The 22,553-nt window shown below is 44.0% G+C and overlaps 1 protein-coding gene across 2 annotated transcripts; it reads right to left on the bottom strand.

Annotated features, from left to right (window-relative positions):
- Positions 1-175: 175 nt before the first annotated feature.
- Positions 176-5,235, bottom strand: gpnmb (glycoprotein (transmembrane) nmb). 2 transcript variants are annotated; one of them, XM_015955816.3, is made up of 12 exons: positions 5,059-5,235; positions 4,099-4,254; positions 3,874-4,035; positions 2,762-2,935; positions 2,534-2,695; positions 2,145-2,462; positions 1,816-1,863; positions 1,541-1,744; positions 1,286-1,391; positions 959-1,179; positions 783-873; positions 176-687 (listed from the first exon to the last, which is right to left on the bottom strand). In XM_015955816.3, the coding sequence occupies exons 1-12, from the start codon at positions 5,120-5,122 to the stop codon at positions 534-536; spliced, it is 1,860 nt and encodes a 619-aa protein (XP_015811302.1). In that variant the 5' UTR covers positions 5,123-5,235; the 3' UTR covers positions 176-533. The 2 variants fall into 2 exon arrangements, with proteins under 2 accessions (XP_015811302.1, XP_015811303.1); XM_015955817.3 differs by having other exon boundaries at positions 3,895-4,035.
- Between the last annotated feature and the right edge of the window lie 17,318 nt (positions 5,236-22,553).

Below are 22,553 nucleotides of genomic sequence, written 5' to 3'. Positions count from 1 at the left end.
AACGATGTATTTATAACTAAATTATGTTGGAGCGTTGAGAGGCATGAATACATTTTTTAAGCTCATTGACTAATTAGCCCTCGCAGCTTTCATTCTTAAATGAACTTTGAAAAAGTACAAATGTCAGTCAACAGTGTGGTTAATGGGTGGTGGGATTTAATAATTTAGATTAGACTCATTTTCAATAAAATAGTTTAATGCAGCCTGAATACAATTTTGTTCAGTTTTTATTGCAGCGCGAGATTTAAAATTCCTCTGAATTCACTTGGATGAGAAGACGACCACAGAAGAGTTCTGCTGATCAGTAAAGTTATCTAAAACATTTGTTTAACAAAAACATGATTAGATCAGTTAAAGTCTTTACAATCTATATTAAATCATCCCCAGATGATGCCTATCATCATTCCTAAAGGACTAGGTTAGGACACAAAATTGGATTAGTACCATTTAAAGATGCATTCCAGGCTGAACCAGCTTTTCCTTTAGATTCCAGAGGAGGGGCGGGTCTTCCTGAATTCCAGGTTAGAGGAATCTTACAGATTACATTTGTCAGTCAGCAGATGATGGCTCTCGTCGTTGGAGGGGAACAGCACCTCCCTCAGACGGACCATGTGAGCAGCAGGCGCAGCATGACCACAGGTGTCCACCACCAGGGATCTTCTGATGGGCCTGTAGACTTTATGACGCCTGCAGGAGACAGCAGGCACAGTGTGTTTGAGAAAATGACCAAAACGTCTTTAGTTTTTACTATTTTTATTTGCATTTTCCTGAGAAATTCTCACTTGTAGACCAGATAGGCGATGAAAGCGAAGACGGCCACCACCACAGCGCTCGTGGACACAACCACCCCTGCAGTCGAAGGCCTTGTAGCTTCTGGAAGGTCCAAAAGATGGCAGTTTGGTGGTTAAACACATTTCCATGGACAATAACAGGTTAGGGTGTGTCTGATAAAACAAACCAGGTGTGTTCTGGGACTTGCTGATGGTGATGGTGGTGCTGGCCAGAGCCATGCTGCTGGAGTTCTCCAGAGTGATGTTGACACAGTAGGTGCCAGGTTCCAGAAACCTCCTCTTCAGGTGTACCTCGCACTCCGGTGAGGGCGGGACTTCATCACACATGATGCTGCGCACCTGAGAGCAGCTGGCGTCTGACACGATGGTGCAGGCTGATGTGGGGATGCTGAGGGACAGGGAGATGCTGGATTTAGGTCACATTACTGACCCAGAACACACACACACACAAACATAATCGCATTTTTGTGGTGGACGTAGACCAGAGCACACACCTGCCCAGACATTTCACCCGGAAGCTGACATCCGAGTTGGTCTCTCTGGCCGCCAACACCTCCACGATGCGACTGCTGGGCCAGCTGTTCAGTGGATGCTTTGGTTCTGTGGAGAATGGCGCAGTGAAGGGATGATGTCCCTTAGATTCATGGTAGGAACAGAATTTCATCAGTGTATCAGGACCCCCCCCCACACACACACACACACACCAGAGGGTTGTGGTTGATGCCACACATGTTTAAGGGTCAACCTACCAACGATGGTTATGTTCCCAGCAAAGGTCCCGTAGACGTAGCGAAAACACTCGTTACTGTTGAGGGGCCTGGAGCGGAGCCAGGGCGGGGTGGTGGGGTCAGACTCAGTAGTTGCAGATGGAGGAGGAGGCTCCGTGGTGGGTGACCCGGTTGTCATGGAAGCGGTGGAGGAGGTGGTAACAGGCGGGCTGCTGGTGGGGGGTCCTGAAACAAAAAGAAAGCTTAACTGACTGAATGTGTTTCGTGTAAAATGATCTGATGAAGCAGGATCACACCTGGTTCTGTCTGCCGCTCTGTGGTTGCCACAAGGGTGGTGGGCGGGGCTAAAGGGGTCAGACACAAACATGTCACAGCTCTGCGTCTGAAATCCTCTTTTTCACATGGTGAACATTAAACCATCAGGGCCAACGGATGATGAGTACACACAGATCCAGGCTCAGTTAGATTCTTGTTTGGTTCAGTTAGCGTTCAAACCCACAAAACCTCCCAACCCCAGTTTAAACTGGTTAAACTGTTGGCGCGCCCCTATATGAAGTTTATTAATAACTGCTGAAGCCTGGTTTGATCAGAGTAATCCACTCACAGCTGATTTATAATCCCGTACCTGTGTCAGGTGTGGTGCGTTTTGGCGTTGGGGTGGCCGAGGCAGGTAGACACTCAGCAGGAAACGCCGCCTCCACCACCAGCTTCACATTCATGGTCCCCAGCGTGTTGTAGGTGTGTGTCGTCACGTCGCGGTGCGTCACCAGCTGGTTGCCGTCTCTGAAGTCCCATATGTAGTCCACGGAAATGGCCGTCTTCAAGTAGCCGCTGGGGTCATGGAGCTGGACCTGAAAGACGATATCCTCACCACGGAAGAAGATGTTGGAAGACTTGTTGACCACAGACTTCTGGGAGATGTCCACCACCAGAGGGATCTTATCTACGAGACATAAAGCTGTTACTCATCTGTTTCATCCTCAAAGGTGATGCTGGACAGGTTGTTGTCTCCACCTGTGACCATGAAGACGGTACTGTCGGTGGAGAGGGGGGTGTACTGCCTGCGCTCGCGCTTCCTGTAGACCATGACCTCCATGATCTCTGCTCCCACAGGAATGTTGGTGGTGTTGATGGTGGTGCTGGAGGACGAGCCGTCACACGTCTCGTAGTACTGGCCTACAGCAGAGAGACAGGTGACTCAGACGTTGTTGTCCTGTGTCCCGTTTGTCCCGCTTTACTCACCCATCGTGTGCCAAACGTAGACGTAGCTCTTGCGTCTCCAGTCGTTGCTCTGAGGGAACGGCTTCCCATCTGGGAACACATTGCATCTCTTCACATCTGGGCACTTCCCAAAGCCGTAGTCGTCCAACCAGGAGGTCCAGTTGTACACATATCCAGATCGAGCCTGTCCATTGGCTGTCCATAAGGAATAAGATTCAGGGATTTTGACACGTTTTACAGGTGCTGCTTTTATGTGTTTGCGTTTAATCTGCTGCTTTAAAGTGACAGAGTGTATTTTTCCTGGCGATAGGGGGCAGTAGATACCAAAATCATTGCAAGCAAGCAGTATTTTTATGTTGGAGTAAGACCTTACCAACGGATGCCCATTAGGGTCAAAAAGCTCTGGGGAGTGCAAAAATCAGCAAAATGACAAGCACATCAGACTCCCTGTCATCACTGGCAACAAGTGAAGAGGTAAACGTGTAAAACAACATTTAAGAATGACGAAAGTTTTGTAACTGTTTGTTACAAATCAGTAAATGCATTTTGTCCTCATGGGCTCCCGTCGAAGGAAACATGGCATCTAATGCAGCGTCGCCCATCTATTTTAGACCAGATTTTTATGTTTATACACTATGAAGCCACCAATATTTTTCAACAACTGGGCATCTTTTCATTCATTTTCAACCACATTTTGATGGATATTTCCAGAGATTAATGGTAAAAACTACACATTGTCTCTTTAAATCAGGCGAAGGAATCAGTAGAGTGAAGGTGTGCTCCATCACAGATCCCATGCAGGTGCTGGGTCTCTTTGGGGGAAACATACAGCGTCGCCAAAAGTGTTTAGCTTCCTTGTTAGGTCCGAAAAGGCTTCTCTCCGATTCGGACAGAGATGGAATGCAAATGTTATCAATTTAGCTTTTTCCAGATCAACCTTTTACCTTTTTGGAGCCAATCTGAAAAGTTTTCTCCAGATTTTTGCTGCTAAACAAAGTTATTTCTGCGTTTTTGTGAAAAACAAAGCTGAAAGGAAAATTACATCTTTTTTTTGGTCTTATTCATTTGTAGATGTGTTTATCATTGTGTTGCACTGGGTGTAGCCTGTGGGCTGTTTCAGCTCCCTGCAGCACCTGAAGCCTCCAGCTCCGTACCGTCCTCACAGCGCTCGTCCCAGACCAGGTCCCCGTTCGCGTCTTCCTTCTGACACGGAGGATACTCCAGCTTAGCTGTGAAGGTTATGGATGAGCCATTCAGAGCTGGACTGTCGCTGGTCAGGTGGACTTTGGGTTTTCCTGCAGAGAGGTGGACTTCAGGATCAGCAACTCAACCAGATTATTTTAGAAGTTTCTGTTTACCTCTGTGATGCATGAGCTCCCTTGGCTTCGAGTTCAGAGAAGGATAGAGGTAATCATCCCATGGATTGGTGTCAGGATCCCAGCCAGGGACTGCTGGGACTGGGAAGGGAGACTTCTGAGCAACGGAGTGTTTGTGAGGGAACATGTCAGCGTATGCTAGAAGAAAACAGACACCAAACTCTGGAATAACTTATCTGGTTTTTGAATGTTCTGTTTTTAGATTGAGATAAAACATCTCATTCCATTAAAATACTAAATAAGAATAACAATGTTTTTAAGAGGTTTGAGACAAAGACAGCATTTGTAAAAATACATCTTTTCAGTTATTCAGCTGAACTGGATCCATAATGGAAATTTTCCTGAAAACTAAAAAACGTTCAGCTAATTAAACGCAAAAGTGTCAGAAAACACTTTAAAAATCCTTATTTTTAAATAACATCAGATCCATAAAGTGTCTTTTATACATAAATGAACTAAATCTCGTATTTGTGTCTGCTGGAGTTCAGCCTGACTGGTCTCTGGAGGAAAACACATTCCATCCGTGTAATCTGATTACTGCAAAAACAAGCCATTCATCTGCTGTAGTCAAATGTGTCTAACAACTTAAAATGCAATTTCTTCATTTTTCTTCATAATCTTATAAATTAGATTTTTTTATACTTAATTACAACATTTTCACATCTTTTTATAACTCAGAGAATTTCCTGGATATTCTAATAAATAAAAAAGCAGAAGCTAAAGTATTTTCTGACTCTGAGGCAGGATGCTCCTCTGATCTGAGTCCTAATTAGACTCATGGGACCCTGACTCAGAGCTGGAGACAAGATATTTACTCAAATCTTCAATAAAACATTTTAAAACGGACTTTTGAACACGTTTAATCAATTAAATGTGGATGCTTAATTAAATGTCAGGTTATAGTTGAACACAAACCTCTTAAAAGCAACTCAGAGGACTTACTTCTTCGTGCAGCAGTGTGATGCAGCAGGCACGCGCCGCTCAGCAGGAGGACCCACAGAAACATCTGAATCTTCTGACTGCAGCAGATGGGTTACTGGAGCGGACCGTGTGCGTCTCTCTGTCCCGGTCCAGAAGCCTCTTGTCCTCTGGACGTTGCGCTGTCCTCTAATAGAGTTTGCGCCGCTGGCGCACAAACATGTGATGTTTCCTGACGAGACGCGACTCGTCGCTCATTAGAATCCTGGAGGAGGAGAAAACTCGTTTCCTCTTTTCTCTCCTATCCGATCAGAAAAGTAAAGATCGAAACATTTTGGATTAATTAAATTCCTTTTTAATCCGGGCGGGATTATCATTCATGTTGCTCACATTTGTCTCGTGTTAGAGAAAGTTTTCATCCAAAACTTCGATCATTCGTTTGTGCTTTATATTTAACAAAAGCACATTTTAGCGCACTTTCGATAAATAATCACATTTAATTTTTCTAAAGTTCCGCAACAAACCGGAGGAACGGGTAAATAAACAGAGCATGCGCAGTTTCGTTTTTTACTATCAAATAACAAACGACGGCTAAACATCTCATCTGATGATGATGATGTTGATGACAGGGTCGGCCCTGATACAGTCTGTCGCGTGGCGCTGCTGTTGCCACACAGTTTGTGCGCGAGCTCCAGTCCGGTTGCGCCACACGCTGCGCCACATGGGCAAAAGCAGAAGGACGGAGCTGCCGTTCACCAACATGTGATGATAATGTGAACTCATGAGAGTTTGGAAACGGGCACAGGGTTCAAACCTCAGAATCATTCCGTTTGATTCTCAAATGATTCATTCGTCCTGAAACGAATTCAAATGAAACTACAGCGACAAAACAAACACAGGATAATTATTTCTGCTCTAGTTTTAATAAAGAACGACATGAAATGAATGTTGTGAACCTATACTGTTAATAAATATTAAAGTCTTATTTGAAAAACATCAATCAGAGGAACTCTAGTCGTTTATAAATGATTTCTGAGAAGACCGTGTCAAAATAAAAGCTTTTTAGATCAGGCTTCAAAACAATTTCAATATAGCCAATTGAAAAAAAAACTTAAATCTCCAAGTCAGTTTTTGTTTTAGCTAATAATAATAATAATAATAATAATAATAATAATAATAATAATGTTGTTGTTGTTGTTGTTGTTGCTGTTGTTGTCGTTGTTGTACCCAGAGGACTGGATGTGTTTTACCACAGCATACACAACAGAACACAAACAACTTCCTTCAATCTCTCACTATAAGAGTCTAAAAGATAAACAAAGAACTGTAATATCAAATCTTTTTTATTCTTTTCCTGTTAAACATGTGATGCTTTCAAAGGGTGAAATGATCAGAAAAAGATATTCAAAACAGCTGAATGTTTTACTGAAAATAAAGGAGAAACCAGAAAGACTTGGAACAATGCCTTGAGTAAATATTGTTTCTAATGATAAAGGAACTGCAACTGGATCTGAAACAACATGTAAATAATCAGAACTCCTGCAGCTTGAGTTTGTTAGAGAACAATACTAATAAAAGTTGTTTGAGACTCTTATTGTGAAGAAAAAAGGGAAGTTATTTTAGTTTATTAATAAGGAATTGCACCCAAATCCATAAAAATGCATAAAACACATTTTACCATTACAGGAATTTGTGAGGGCCTCAACCAGCAGGGGCCATGCCTACACAATAATACCCCCCCCCCCCCCCCCCCCATCAACACACACACACACACACTCACCCTAGCCCGTAACACACCAGTATGTATGGAAGGCCAAAGGGGAGAGAATACTCGTTAAAAAAAGCATGTTCTGTCCACAAGACATGCGTCTTAGGCAGTCACTATCTTAGGTCTGGTGGTGGTTAAATCATCTGCCTATCACTCTCTTTGCCATGTGTGTTTGTGTGTGTGTGTGTGTGTGTGTTTGGACATGACAAAATGGTGTTAGGCAGATACTTTATCCGCTAGGCCACCAATCGTGTAATGAAAACAATGACTGCCTACACCAGGACTCTTGTCCACAGGGTACAAACTACACAGTGAGCTGGGGGGTGGGGGGGTCTATTTTGCCTTGGCCCCCAAAATGTCTTGATCCAGCCCTGGGTGGGAGTTTTGAAGATGATCTGAACTGTATCAAATATAAAAATATTACATGCTTATAAATTATTGCTTCATAAAGCTAAAAAGATGTAACTGAATTAATCTACCTTCATTTTCCTTTTCATTGTTTTTCTTTCTTCTCCTCCTCTCCTATCTGGCTGTGAAGCAAACAGAACTACAGTAATGTCTGAATGCTGGTGACAAGCCCTACAGATTTACTCTCAGGTGGAGCATCAAAGCTTCTGTTTTTAATGCCACGCCTGATTCTTTTAAACTTTATTGCTATAGTTTTTGAATGCTTTATATATCCAACCAGACACGGAGACAGAGGTGAAAAGAAAAACAAAGCAAATAAAAGGGGGCACACAACAATACAACAGGAGCAAGCTATCACTGCACCATCTTGATGAGGAAATATAAAATCAACATTGTTTTACTGAACAATCACATGATAATAAATCACAGTGCATTAAGTGCCAACCACAGCCTTAAGGCATGTGTTGAAAATGTCCAAGTCCTTACTTATGAGAGCACCAGGTACACGCTAGGGGCTGCACGACTAAATTTTTTTTAACGTCGACTGTCAAGTAATGAAAATCGAGTCGATTTTGACTAGTTGTTGATGACGTCATACACCTGAAGCGGCGCCCGGGGGGTGGGGTGGGGGGTGTTCGCTGGAGTTTTTGACAATTAAAATTGTGCCCACACTTTCAAAGTTAAACACATCTCTTTTAACAGCGGTAGTTTCGGCTGCAGTGCGCCTGCAGCCTCTCGGAGTTCCGTCTGCTTTAAAAATTAAAATAATGATTTCATTTTCTGTTCCTCACTTCTGATTACCTTCAGTGGTGTCTGTTTGTTGCAACCAGCAGGTACAAAAACTAACTTGTTTTTATTTGACTATTTTTCTGTCCTGTCTGTTTATTATCTTCCTGTATCTCCTCTCACTCCTAAAGAAAAACTGCTACCTGGGTTCATATATATTCACCTTATGAGTTACATTTGAACTGCAGTTCTAAAAGATCTACCGACCGCAAAAACAGGGGAGTGCGCGCTGCTCGCCGACCGCATCAGTGAGGTGAAGTTATTTGAGGACAAAACAGGTGATGCGCCCCACTCCACAGCAGCGAAACGCATCAGGCACAAATAAAAGACAGAAACATCAAAGGAAATGAGCCGACATGAACGATCGCGTGTTAAATTTGTTTTTGAGGTGGTGACAACTAATTTGCTGTTACTGTGGCCGTGCTCAGGACGCAGATGTCTGGAGCGCGTCAACGATCAGAGCTTTGCATGCGCACGCTGGTTAAGATTAGGATGGGGGTGAGGGGAAGGTTAAATTGCAAGAGGGTAAACGTCACAATTTGGTTAAATGTCCGTTTTACGGCAGGTGTCAGTACCGACGCTCTGGCACAGCGCGTTGCCTCCCGATGCGCAGGGGCTCGTCACCTGCTGTCTTTTCCGAGGACTGCATCTTGTCGCTCAATATCACGTGACAGCGACTAGTCGATGACAGGCATAAAAAGTCACTACAGAGCAGTGAAGTCGACTAGTTGACTAGTTCATACAACCCCTAGTACACGCACTTGTATATGTAAGGTTTCTCTATAGGAGCGTCCAATAGAGAGTGTGAGGGGCCACAGATCTGGCCCCAAAGATGGAGGGAGCTCCAAGTCCCAGAGATCCAGGAGCTGCCCCAGAGTGCAGGGACCCCAGGGAGACTGCAACCAGAAAACATTTTACTTTTCAAGATCCTTATTTTGTTTTCTTGTTTTTTATTTGATTATTTTCCTGTCCTGTCTGTCTCTGATCTTTCTGCATCTCCTCTCAATCCTCCAGAAAAAACTGCTGCCTGGCTTTCTAATTTTTCACCTCATGACCTACTTTGAACTAAACAAATCAAAGAGATCTACCGACTGCAAAATAGCAGTGAGGTGATGTCACCAGATCATGGGTGATTAGCTCTGCAGCAGCAGAGCGCATCAGGCACAAAGACAGAAAGAACCAGAGAACATGAGTGGACATGAATGATTGCGTGTTAATTATATTTTTTGGGTGGCGTCACTTTGAGAACGTTACTGTGGCCGTGCAGAGGAGGAGCACATCAACAATCAGCACTTATTGTCAAAAAATAAAATCACCCTCGGTAAGCCGAGAGTTCATAGAAATTATGTTAAATAAACATGTAAAATAATGTAAAAGAAACAGGATCTTTTTTTCGGACTCCCCCATGGTGTTGTAAGGGGAGCCCATCACCCTTTCAGGGGACTGGGCTCCCCTTAGTTCCCCCCATAATTCAAACTCTGCTTGTACGTGTGTTTTGTGCTGGTCTATACGCACATCTTGTTGGCTACACGAGCATCCTTGTGGACAAGACGCACGTAAAGCCCTTTGACCTTTATGGTCAGACTCTGGTGAATATTTTACAAAAGCTGCTGCACCGGTTCTGGCCGCCAGAGGGTGTCACCTCCTCCCAGCTTTAACATGTATCTTACATTTCCTTTTCTCTGCTTTCTAAACTTCTCAAATCCTTCTGCACAGAGAGGAAAAATAGAATGACAATCGATGATGTATTTGTTCTTATAAAACCCCAAAGACTCTCGGGGATTTTGACAGATTTCTTACAAAGATTTAGCCAAATAAATGTTAAGACAACTTAAATCCGTAACTGTTTGGCTAGAATAATTAGAGAACACAAACACTTGCCTGTCCCCCAAAATAAGTCCAAGCTTTTTGTTATTATTGTCATTTATTCTTTGAAAGTTTTTTTTCTTGCAGTCGTTTTTTCCCAGCAGAGAGTTCTGCAGTTGTGTCCTTGAGTAAAACACCTAACCCACCTTTCCTGCTGGTGGTGGTCAGTTGGACCGGTGGTGCCAGAGCTCTGCAGCATTGCCTCGGTCCAGCAGACGGGAGAAAAATCCTTTAGCTCAAAAACCAAAGAACCGAGTTATCGTGTTTCCATCCAGCTGATCTAAATAATACACATAAATTCCCAGACACCACTCAAGCCAAATGTCAGATTACAAGTAATTAAATTAAAGTTTAATAACCAATAACTGAATAGAAATGCTGATGTTTTTTTTTTACTGTTGGTACTTTGTTTAAATAAACATTTACAAAATTTTTGTATTTTTTTTCACACACGTTGCCTTGAAATAATGGGGATTTTGCGCCCTCTGCTGACAAAAAAAAGAACAATCTGGTTTCCGACAGCATTTAGAAAAGGGAAGATGGGGTTGCTGCCCTCCAGTGTCTGAAATTGAGTACTACACACTTCTCACTTTGGATTGGATAACAGCAACACAACTCTACCACTGACTGCAACGTTGATATTTTACATTTGCTAGAAAGATTTTACCAACTTTGTGGGATTATATGAATTTCTCCACAAATTGGTCATAAAGTGTGATCTGATCTTCATGTAATTATGTTTCCACATTTTTGTTGAACACACCGAGTAAACATTCACAGTGCAGGTGAAAAAAGTATGTGAACCCTTGGATTTAAAGTGACAGTGTGTATTTTTCCTGGCGATAGGGGGCAGTAGATACCTAAATCGTTGCAAGCAAGCAGTATTTTTGTGTTGGAGTAAGACCTTACCAACAGATGCCCATTAGGGTCAAACAGGCCCAGGGAGTGCAAACTTCAACAAAATAACGAGGGAATCAGCCTTCCTTTCATCACTGGCAGCAAGTGAAGAGGTAAATGTGTAAAACAACAACTTTTATTACTGGTGAAAGATTTGTAACTGTTTGTTACCAATCAGTAAATGTGTTTTGTCCTCATGGGCTCCCGTAGAAAGAAAGATGGCATCTAGTATGGTGTCGCCCAGAGACTTAGACCCGCTCCCATGTTTTAGACCTGATTTTTATGGTCATGTGTTACAAAGCCACCAATTTTTTTAACTACTGGGCATCATTTAATTCCATACATCCATCCATTTTCATCCGCTTATCCGGAGTCGGGTCGCAGGGGCAGTAGCCTAAGGCGAGAGGCCCAGACTTCCATCTCCCCAGCCACTTGGGCCAGCTCCTCCGGGGGAATCCCATGATGCTCCCTGGCCAGGTGAAAGACATAGTCCCTCCAACGTGTCCTGGGTCTTCCTATATATAATTATTATTAATTTATATTTTATAAGAACAAATACATCATCGTTTGTCATTCTATTTTTCCTCTCTGTGCAGAAGGATTTGAGAAGTTTAGAAAGCAGAGAAAAGGAGCCGAGAGGAGCCAGTTTAGGTGGCTCGGGCATCTGATCAGGAGGCCTCCTGGATGCCTCCCTGGTGAGGTTTTCCGGGCACGTCCAACCGGGAGGAGACCTAAAGGTAGACCCAGGACACCGTGGAGGGACTATTTCTCACACCTGGCCAGGGAACGTCTTGAGATTCCCCAGAGAAGCTGGCCCAAGTGGCTGGGGAGAGGGAAGTCTGGGCCTCTCGCCTTAGGCTACTGCCCCTGCGACCCGACTCCGGATAAGCGGATTAAAATGGATGGATGGATGCTGTGATGGACTGGCTCTCTGTCCAGGGTGTACCCCGCCTGATTGCCCATTGAACGCTGGAGATAGGCACCCGCCCCCCCCCCCCCCCCCCCCACCGCCGTGACCCTACGTAGACAAATGGGGTTCAGACAATGGATAGATGGTTGGATGGATGGATTGATGGATGGATAGATGGATGGATGGATGGACGGACGGGAACAATTATCGGGTCAGGAATTTAGATAACGATACATTTTTGATTTATTGCACAGCCCTAAAAGATTGGAATGCTGAAAATCAGTTAATGTTTAAATAAAACATGTTTTACATAAAGCATGAGGTTTTGGTTAATAATTGATTGGGGGAATAACAAATGACTGATTTGGATTGTGTTGATCAGGCAGAGCTTTGTTGCCAGCATTCCAATTGTATAATGGCTTCAAACACGCATATAATAGTTTTAGTTTTTTTGTAAACTATTGGATGAAATTACACAAACTGACTGAGCTCTAGTTAAGGCTCTTGCAATTGTTTGTGTATGTGTACGTGTGTGTGTGTGTTTGGGGAGGGTACATTGGCACTTTGTCCCCCCCAGTCTGAAAATCCTATCTGCGCCCTTGCCTACCAAGTGTTGATTTGCATAAATACGTTTGATATCACAAAAGCCGTGGCTCTCCTGAGGCACGAGCAAAGCACACATGTGAGTGAGCTTGATCTGTAACATTGATGTTTTATCTCCACTAATAACACCAGCCTGGAGGAGTTCTAATTCCATGCTTTCGTTCTTTTTAAACACAGAAACAGTTTTGTTTACCTGTTTTGTAGCTACAGTTTCGCAGACGGCTGCCGCTTCTTCAGGCTGACGCTGTAACTGTAACTGTAGCTACAAAACAGGTAAACAAAACTGTTTCTGTGTTTAAAAAGAACGAAAGCATGGAATTAGAACCACGACACAGCAAGAACACACCTAAGATGTTCTGGAGGAGTTCTGCTGTGTGGTGGAGTTGCTAATGCTAACAATTAGCTTCTACTAGCCAAGACGCTCTGCTGTTTCCTGGATCCTAAACCAACAACAGCCTTCCCCGTTGTAAGTCGAGATGGGTGAATGGGTGACTATTTTCCGGTTCAGCCTGCATGAAACACTCAGAGTGACCGATTACAATCAGAAATAATCATTAAGAAATGTTTTTTTCAGTGTTCCACACTTTTGTAACACTATTTATTCATAGAAAACAACCACCCAGTTCAGACCTTCTTTGGTATTCTAAGCTGCTGATTCAGATAAAAAATGAAAATCAAACAAATATCTTTTCCTCGGGTTCTTCCCATCTCTCTAAAAGGTGAGCTGCTTCTCATAAAAGCTACGAGTGGAATGAGAGGACGTAATGAGCCTTTTCTCTCAAACAGCTTTTGTAGCGTTATTCAGGAGTTGTGTTGTTGGTGCAACAGCAGAGGGCGCCATCACCCTTCTGCATCCTCGGCATCAGCACCACAGCAGTTTTCTTTGTCTATCTGCACATGCGACCCCTGCTGTTGTTCAGTGTAGTCAGTAGTGATGATAAGTCAGCTGTTTCCATCAAACATACTGACTACAGCTTCATGCTCAGTGGTTTTTCTGTGATGTGCTTCTAACCAATGGTTCCCTTTGCCAAGTCAAATAAAATGTTTGCTTTTTATTTATGAGCACCAGTCTTTTAGTCTTCTGAGTCCTCGAGGAACCATTCTAACTTACCGGCTCATCAGTGAGTCGGTTTTATTCACGTCAAACTTCACTGAGTTCCTGCGTTTCCGTGGAAAAGCGCTCCAGTTTCATTGTTCTCCATCAAAGGGACTTCTTTTAGAAAAAATATCCCTATTTGCCCAAGAAGAAGAAACAATGCTTTAAAAAGCATCTCTCAAGATAAAAATCACAAGGTGCTTCACAAGAAAAATAAACATTTTTTAACGATTAAAAATAACAAAAGAAGGGAAAATTAAAAAGATCAGTGCTTCATCATCTGGATTTACTTAATGTTAAATGTCTTCAAAGTGTGCCGTTTTAACTCCGCAGAGACATTCCCCAGATGACCCATCTCTGATTTTACCTATGACTCTGAAGGTCACTTGACTCAAGACCAAACACTGGCTCAAATTTCACATCACTAACGCATTTAAACAGTTTGGGTTCAACCTTCAGGATCAACATCTTAGAGCTCATTGTTCATGATGAGGTTGAAGCAGAACTGATTTCAACATCCCAGAAAACACAGGCCATGTAAAATGTGGCAAACAGATAGGTGAGCCCCAGAAGGTCTGCTAGCAGCACTTGAAGGTAAACTTCTCCACAATGGAGGACAACTCGTAAATGTCTCACTCAAAGGTTACAGCACACAGATGAAGCAGGAACATCTACAGACCTTTAGAGTGGTTTGGTTTTTACACCTGCGTGTATACCTGGAGTTTTGACTGAGATCAGTGGTTATGTTGCAGTGATGGGAGACATACTGATCAAATCCATCGGTGCAGCCTGGGGTTGAGGGCTGCCTCAGGAGCTGAGCAGCATCTTCACCTTCAGGACTTCTACAAGCTCTTTGGCTTTTCCTTAACCTTTCCATTTTCTCTCAGCGGCCGGGCTCCAGCTGCTCTCCATCTGCAACCACCCTCTCAGATTATAGTCCAACTTTCTGACTCAGGATTTATGGCTTTTAGAGAGGCGTCTGCCTCCGACGCCACAGATCCAGCCTAACTCACTGCACTAAAATTCTTTGCACACATTTATTAGATTGTTTCCCATTAAATGCAGGACTGACTTTTTGGCCTTTAGTTGATTTGTTGTGCTTGCATCGATGCAGCGCTGTAGCAGCGCTGCCACTGAGAAACGGGAGTAAAAACATGAAAACAAGCTGCAAACTTCTGAGATTCCCGGTGCTGTTTCAGTTGGAGAACAGCAATGAGTGTTTTAATTAAAGAGCAAGTCACCCCCTACCACAGTCTAACTCCACTCCCACGTTCTGTTTGAAAAATGCAACAAATGCTAGGGATGCAACAACACCACTTTTTTCCAAACCAATACGATACTGATACCTGGATCTGAGTACTCCTCGATACAGATAACCGAAACCGATACGTCTACCATACAAATGCTATGAATTGGAATACAGGTTTTATTTTCTTCTCTGCTTTCAACAGGAAAAGATCACGAGGTAGATAAAAAGTAATATATGTTAATATAAATGATCACAAAACTAAAATATTAGGTGAACAGAAATGACAAGTTATGAAGCCACTTTCAAGCAACTGCATTGGTATCGGTTACTGGTATCTGTTAACTTTTACCGATACCAATACTAGCACCAGTATCAGTACTGATACCGATACTATACCAGTATCTCCTTATCATTTATTATAAAATCAAATAAAAACAGAAAATGTATCTGACAGGTCTGATAGGGACTAGGTTGGAGATCATCCTGGGTGAATTACTCCCGATACCAGTATCGGTATCGGTGCATCCCTAACAAATGCTGTTGCCTGGCAGGCTGACAGGGTGGAGCCACTAACAAATAAACATACTCACAGGCTCACAACCACATTGTGACATCCTAATGTTCCAGCTAGCATCATAGTGTACCTCTTAGCCAATAGCAAAGACAGATTTGAATTCAACTGCAGCACAGTTTTTACCCGAAAAGGTGCAACACTTTAAATTTGAGTGCATCTTAGTTAAATTTTACCTAAAGTGCCAAATTATTGACTACATGTGTCTACAGCACGATTAGACAATCATTTTTATAGTTTCTCAGCAAAAAATTGTTGATTTGGGGGTGACTTGCTCTTTAACTTTATCTTAACCATGAACCTTAATGAAGTCATTTAAACCAAATATCTTCTTTTTTTTGGTTCCACCCTAAACCGTCCTCTCCTGATGCTGTCTGTGACCTTTACCTGCTCTTCCCATCATCAGCATCACCCTCCATCTCTTCTCCATGCTGAGGTGAGTGTGATGAATAGTGAACCCACACATCACACTGTGACGGACGCTGGGCACGTCAAACCCTCACCAAACTCTGCACACAGCTCCCAGTGACTCCAGTTGGAAACGGGAGGAAGCTGTGTCCTCTGTGATGATCCATGATGAGTTTATTTCCTCCAAGAGGTAGTGAGGGTGGGGGTGTACTTACTGCAAACACCTCAGAGAGCCAGGGTCCGTATATTAACACAAGCAGCGCTGTTTTTATGATGCTTAAAGTGCAATTAGCTCCTCGTGGACGGGATCGGTAACAGTTGTACTGTTAATAAATAATATGTTGGGTTAAGTAAATTGCTTTGAGAGCTAATGTATTGTTAACACCACTTGTGACCAAAGCCCTGATACTCTATATAAGTGTAGAATATCCCCTGCTTGGTCTTAAGATGATTAGTCAGAAGATTCTAAGATCCTTTTATTCATCAAGAGATTGTACACACTTCGCTTTGATTCAAGGAACAGTCAGGTTTATAAAAATAAGAATTTATTTGACAAACAATTAAGACTTGACAAATTGTTTAAACTATCATTTACTGTGAGTGGATGCGAACTAAAGGATGGTGTCTGGAACTTATGTGTGAGTCTCCGTATTTCAGAAAGCTGAGTTCTGGATGGAAAGAATTTGGTTTGCATATAAGCTAGAAAGATGTTAGCATCAAAACCACATACAGACGCTGTCTCGCTGTGTTCTACCTCACCTGTTCTGGAGACCCCCGTTTGGATCCAAGATGTCAAGGAGCCGATGACCCCACTGCACGTGGTTCGTAGAAAAAACCTCGATGCGACCAAATCAGTCCTGAGATGTCTCCCGGGTCACAACGATAGATGAAACCGAGCGTCTTAAAAATAACTCTGAAGGAGTTTGCGTCAGCTTTGTTCTGCAGGAACTATCTCGTTGTTTTCAGCTTCGCAGATGCGAAAAAGGTTCTAAAAAGGGTTTTTGACAATGTGTCAAAATCCCTGCTGGTTAAAGAGGTTTTGCTCAGATGGTCCGTCTGAAGCTTTTCCTCTAGAACCCTTGAACTGTTCGAACAACACATTCTCACACCCTAAGTGTCGGAAACAAACGCTTGGTCAGCCATCCTCCACGTCAGACCCCAGACACCAAAAGTGCCCTTTTTCGTTACTTATGTGCAAAAAGGGGTTTCTCCCTTTTGTAACTGCAGATCCCAATGCAGCGTAAAACTGACGTGATTAGACATCTGCTGATGCGGCACCGAACCAGCTCATTTAACCGCACCTAAACCTTAACGTTTCACTGTTTATAACCTTCCCCTCTCCCTCATCCTAACCTTAACCCTCTTGCTACCTAAAACGTTACTCTCACTGTGATCAAGCGTTTGTTTCCCATTCATTCTGACTCTGACAGTCAGAGTCTGACCGTGAATTTTCGTATTTGCCGCCCAAGGGGAACGTTAGAACATACCATCTGGCGAGGGGGAGGTTACACATACCCTCTACTTTTAACCTCCATTGTAGTAGTTAAAACCTCTCCCTCGCGTTGGCTCGGCCCAAACCCGACCAATGACGAGGCGGCTCCCGCCGTTCACTTCATAGAGCCGGCTTTTAGAGCGATCGACACATCACCAACGTGTTCGCTAGCAAGATGGTTAAGGTTAGGATAGGGGTGAGGGGAAGGTTAAATAAGAGAATACGGTTAAGGTGAGGTACAATGAGCTTGTTTGGTGCCCTGGCTGCGGACATCCCGTTGCGTCAGTGTAACGCTGCATTGGGATCTGCAGTCAAATAAGGGAAAAACCCCTTTTCGCACATAAGTAACGAAAAAGGCACTTTTGGCGTCAGGGGTCTGACGTGGAGGGTGGCTGACCAAGCGTTTGTTTTTGACGCTCTGGGAGTGAGAATGTGTTGGTTCGAACTGAAAGAAAAACCAGAGTGGATTAGTTTTAATGGATTGATGTTATGAATTAATGGTCAACCAGAAGTTGGCACGCTTGAGGATGTTACCAAGCGTCTCAGAGACACACCCTCTTTGATCTGGAGACTATGAATCTGGGCAAAAGGTTAACTACGTGTCATGCGTTAACGTAACTTTACTCTGTCTTTGTGTGAGTGCAAATGTTATGACCTCGTCCAGTAGACATGCTAAACATATCATTAAGCACAGATTAATGAAACATTTCATTATTTATAATTATTATAAGTAGCAATAACAAAAGTTCATTCAATGATTATTTTTAATTATAAAATCTTCTTTCTTCTTTCATCTGGGAATAAAGGAGTTTATTTAAAAGTGTTCCTCTGTGATGGACCTTGGAGGAGAGACTGTTTTTGTTTATCTGTTATTATATCTCAGAGCCGCAGTCCAGCTGGTGTGAGGAAGCAGGCTCTGATTAAAGGGACTACATGCAGACTTCCAGACTCCTGTGAGGGGAAAATATTGTAGGTTGTGTCATAGCCAGGGGTACGTTGACCTGGCTGTGAATTTGACCCGTGGGATCTCAAAATCAGGCCATTTCATCACGTTACACAGTGCTGACGAAGAGGAAAATAACTGCAGTAAAGTGTGACTGAGACTTAAATGGAGGCAGTAATTAAGGTCAGAGACTGTTCAGGTCGTCTATTTTTCATAAATGTTCTCATTTTGATAAAGGTTGTTTTTTCTTTCATGGGATCTAGAACATGTTTTTAGTACTTTGGTGGGAATGATCGGTTATCTGAACCATGTAGAGTGTTACAGAATATCATTTTTCCCTCCATCCATTTTTGGCCGCAGCCTAAGCAGAGAGGCCCAAACTTCCCTCTCCCCAGCCACTTGGGTCAGCATCTCTGGTGGAATCTTAAGGTGTTCCCTGGCCAGGTTTCCTCCTGGTTGGATGTGCCCAGAAAACCTCACCAGGCAGCCACCTAGGAGGCATCCTAATCAGATGCCTGAGCCATCTCAATTGGTTTCTCTCAAAGTGGAGGAGCATCGGGTTTACTCCGAGCCCCTCCCGGATGACTGAGCTTCTCACCCTCTGCAGGGTGGCTGAGCTCTTCTTATAATTTATTATAAAATCAAATAAAGACAGAAAACGTATCTGACAGGTCTGTTAGGGACTAGGTTAGAGATCATCCTGAGTGAAATTAATTTGTAATTCATTTTCTGTGTGTGTGTGTGTGTGTGTGTGTGTGTGTGTGTGTGTGTGTGTGTGGTTTTTAAGGATATCATATAAGAAAATAACTTTTGATAAATGTTTTAGTATAACTGGGACTGGGAAACCACGTTTTAAGAAATAACTGGGATTGTACCAAACTAGCGCTACACCGTATACTTCCTATACGTGCACACAAGACAGACGGCAGCTATTAAATTAATTTGACAACTTGTTTACATGAAGAGAAATGTCAAAATATTCATGTTGTTAATCAACACTGTCATTAACTCCAATACTGAGACTAAATAACAAACTAAGAATTATCTGCATATTTATCCACATGGCACAAAAATTGTAGACATCCTGTCAGATGTTAAAAGCATCCCACAATGCATCATGAGAATCTATTAGGTGGACTGGACTTGATTCATTCAGACATGAACATGGGAGTGAATAATATACATGATACGAAGTCATCATTTGTTCATCTTTCAGCCCCTTTGATCACTGAACTGTAATAAAACTTCCCAAAACAACTTTCTGTCATGCTTGAGGAATTAGTTTGATTGCTTTCTACTTTTATTTTGAAAGGACAAGAGTGATTTTCACAGCTGCTGATGGTGGTGTTGATATGAAATATGTTCATGTGTGTGAGTACACATTTGAAAAAGAACACGCAGAAGCATTTGGACACAAAACAAGGTTGTGAGTCATCTTTATTTTGTCTGTGTGGTTCTATCACGATGGATCCTTTTTACATCAATCTAAAATGAAACAACAACTTTGTGATGTCTCTCTCTCACACACACACACACACACACACACACACACACACACACACACACACACACACACACACACACACACACACACACACACACACACACACACACACACACACACACACACACACACACACACTCATACTTGTATTTATATGCTTGTGTGCCTCCACTGACTTCTATCCATTTTAGTGACTCCACTACGCCCAAACCACACCCTAACGATAACCAACGGGGTTCTATTCCTAACCCTAACCTAAACTAACCTAAGCTCAAAGTTAATTCACACCTTATCTCTAAAACCAGGTTTTACAGCAAAAATGTCCCCGCAATGTGGAAATGTCCACCCGTTCCAGGTTAAAGTTAAAGTTAGCATCACCATTACCTCAGCACGACAGAAGACAGCTTCACATTCAAAGATCCTCATCTTCACAGTTCTCTGAAGTTTTGACTTTAAAAGTGTGAGAAGCTTCTCTGACAGTAAAACAAGAGAGGGAACACTGACAGACGCGACCAGACATCCAAGGGAGGAAACCACCATTAATCTCTACTTCTGACATTGCCCTGCCCCCCTTCCCCGTGGAAGCAGCTCAGACTCATTTATCAACACACAGAAAAAGTCCTACAAGTTCCCTCCACCTTCCTGCTTTACACTGATGCAAATTACATCCACGGGTTTCTCCAGAGCAGAACACATAAATGTGAAACCGTATGGAGCACCAGACAGACCTCCAACAATGGAGCACAAACAGAATAGCCAAGTGGATGGCAGGGTCCAATTTAATGGAAAGACCACCACAGGGGTAAGCAGGTTTCTACAGATCTCCATTGTGCCCTCTCAGATGAAAGCACAGCTTTTAATTACCTGAGAGAGAAGTTCTCACCTCCAGAAAAGTTTTATTTAGTTCTGAAAACTGGGGCAAGGGACAAGTGAAGTGGCTCCTTTCACGGTGATAAAGTGCTCATTTGAATAGAAGAAAAAACTGTGTGTGTGTGTGTGTGTGTGTGTGTGTGTGTGCCACTTAACACATTTCTCTGTGTGTTCAGGAAGAGAAAAAAGCAGACAGGGACAAATTGTAGCTGTATTTGGGTCAGGGCCATCAGCAAATAATGTGAATTGGTTGGATTAAAAATCCTACACAGCCCCAAAGTAATAGGTGGAATATGAAAGGCTGTTTGGTTAGTTTAAAAATGAAGGTCCGGGTATTACCCCATCAAAACGTCCTTCCTGTGAAGCTTTCCCTCATTCTACCCATCTCACTGAATGTGAAAATTGCACGTGAAATGGGGTGAAAAAGACCGAAAGTGTGCAAAGCAGGAAACCAGATGGGCCTCAGCTTGTTAATGACAGACAAACTGGAAAAGTGGTGAATAAATGATGAGTTTGCAAGCAAGTGGATAAATATGACGCATAAGTAGCAAGGATGGGACTGTGGCCGCAATGTTGAACGTGGATGGTCGCGAAACGCTGGGTCAAAGGACAACATTCCCACAGAAGGGTCACCAAATATACAAATAAACTTTCTCAAAGATACAAGGTTGTGGTGCTCGGACACGTTCTTAGCCAGACAAACACACCTTTAGTGCAAATGCAGCTAACAAAAGAATAGACACAAAAGAGCAATCAGACTAGTCCACAATCTTCATTATAAATAATCTGGCTGTAAACACGATCACACCATTTTGTCACACCCTGTCTTGTCTCCCCATTCTGTTTAGTCATGTGTGTTAATTCCTCCCACCTGCCTCTCGTTTTCCAATCACCCAAGCTCCCAGCCCTCATGTATTTAACCCCCCTCAGTCCTGTGTCTCAGGTTGTTTAATTGTCCTGCGTGTTCTGTTATTAAAACCCTTTTGTTAAACCATTCCTGCTTGTCTGCCTGCCTGCCTTTGCTTCCGCATGTGGATCCTGCCTCCGCTTCACTCACCGGCACGCTTGTGACAGAATGAACCAACCCAGTAAAGGATCCAGCGGGGAGGTTCTGCCTTGGGAGTGTTTGCTCCAGTTTGTAACCGCAGATCACCGGCCGGCTTCTCCTCCTCTGGCCTCATCTCGCCGCAGACACCGTCGCCGAACCCCGGCTGCGACGATCCCCTCCGCCCTCCCGGAGCTAGATGTGGGGTTGGACCAGGAGATGCAGCTAGACCGCTCCTGCTACGTGGACACCAGACTGGCTGTGTGCTCCCCCGGAGCTGGCCCACGGCGTTGGGAAGGATGCCGGGCTCCACCGTCACCCCTGGTCCCAGGACGGAGCCGCGAGCTCGCTGCAGCTCCGGCTCGGCGCGCCAGCTTGGACCCGCCCCAATCAGACCAGCAGTCCCGTCTCCTGTCCAATCAGCGCCTCCATCATCTGCAGGCGGAGGGACCACGCCTACAACCCAGCTGACAGAGCTCGCCGGCCTCTAGGCGGAGCTTGGCCGGATCCGTCAGCTCGTCAGCCTCCAGGAGTTCCAGCTGGACACCCTGTCCTCCCCGAATCACCAGGAGAAGGTTCCGGTCCAGTCTGCAGCTCCCTCATCTCTTGGCCAAAGGATCGAGCCCACAGTCCACCCAACAGAGCTCGCCGGTCTCCGAGCTGAGCTGGCCCATCTCCATCAGAGACTCAGTCTCCAGGAGCTCCAGCTGGGCAATCTTTCCTCCCTGCTCTCCCAGTTTCCGGCACCACTAGTTCAGACAGCTCCTGTTCCAGCGGTGTCCCGGAGGTCGCACTGCATCCAGTTCCAGCGGTGGTCCCGGAGGTCGCACCGCATCCGGTCCAGCTTGTCCAAGCGGTCCTGTCTGTAGCAACTCCTCCTCCACTCCAGAAGCCGACGCCCCCGGACCAGAAGTCAATGCCCCCGGACCAGAAGTCGACGGCAACGCCACCGGACCAGAAGTCAATGCCACCGGACCAGAAGTCGACGCCCCCAGACCAGAAGTCAACGCCCCCGGACCAGAAGTCGACGCCCCTGGACCAGAAGCCGATGGTCCAGAAGCCGACGGACCAGAAGCCGACGCCCCCGGACCAGAAGTCGACGG

Source organism: Nothobranchius furzeri, chromosome 11 (assembly GCF_043380555.1).
Source record: "Nothobranchius furzeri strain GRZ-AD chromosome 11, NfurGRZ-RIMD1, whole genome shotgun sequence".
NCBI classification, from domain to species: Eukaryota; Metazoa; Chordata; class Actinopteri; order Cyprinodontiformes; family Nothobranchiidae; genus Nothobranchius; species Nothobranchius furzeri.
Note: the sequence above shows the minus strand (reverse complement) of the source record. Positions and strands in the feature narration are given on the sequence as shown.

What these genes read in the sequence shown, in the direction of transcription:
- gpnmb (XM_015955816.3), bottom strand. Translation starts at nt 5,122, where the DNA reads ATGTTTCTGTGGGTCCTCCTGCTGAGCGGCGCGTGCCTGCTGCATCAC. An exon ending in TACCGTCTTCATGGTCACAG is followed by an intron (nt 2,463 to 2,533) that starts GTGGAGACAACA and finishes TATGTCTCGTAG; the next exon opens with ATAAGATCCCTCTGGTGGTG. An exon ending in CGGGTGAAATGTCTGGGCAG is followed by an intron (nt 1,180 to 1,285) that starts GTGTGTGCTCTG and finishes CCTGTCCCTCAG; the next exon opens with CATCCCCACATCAGCCTGCA.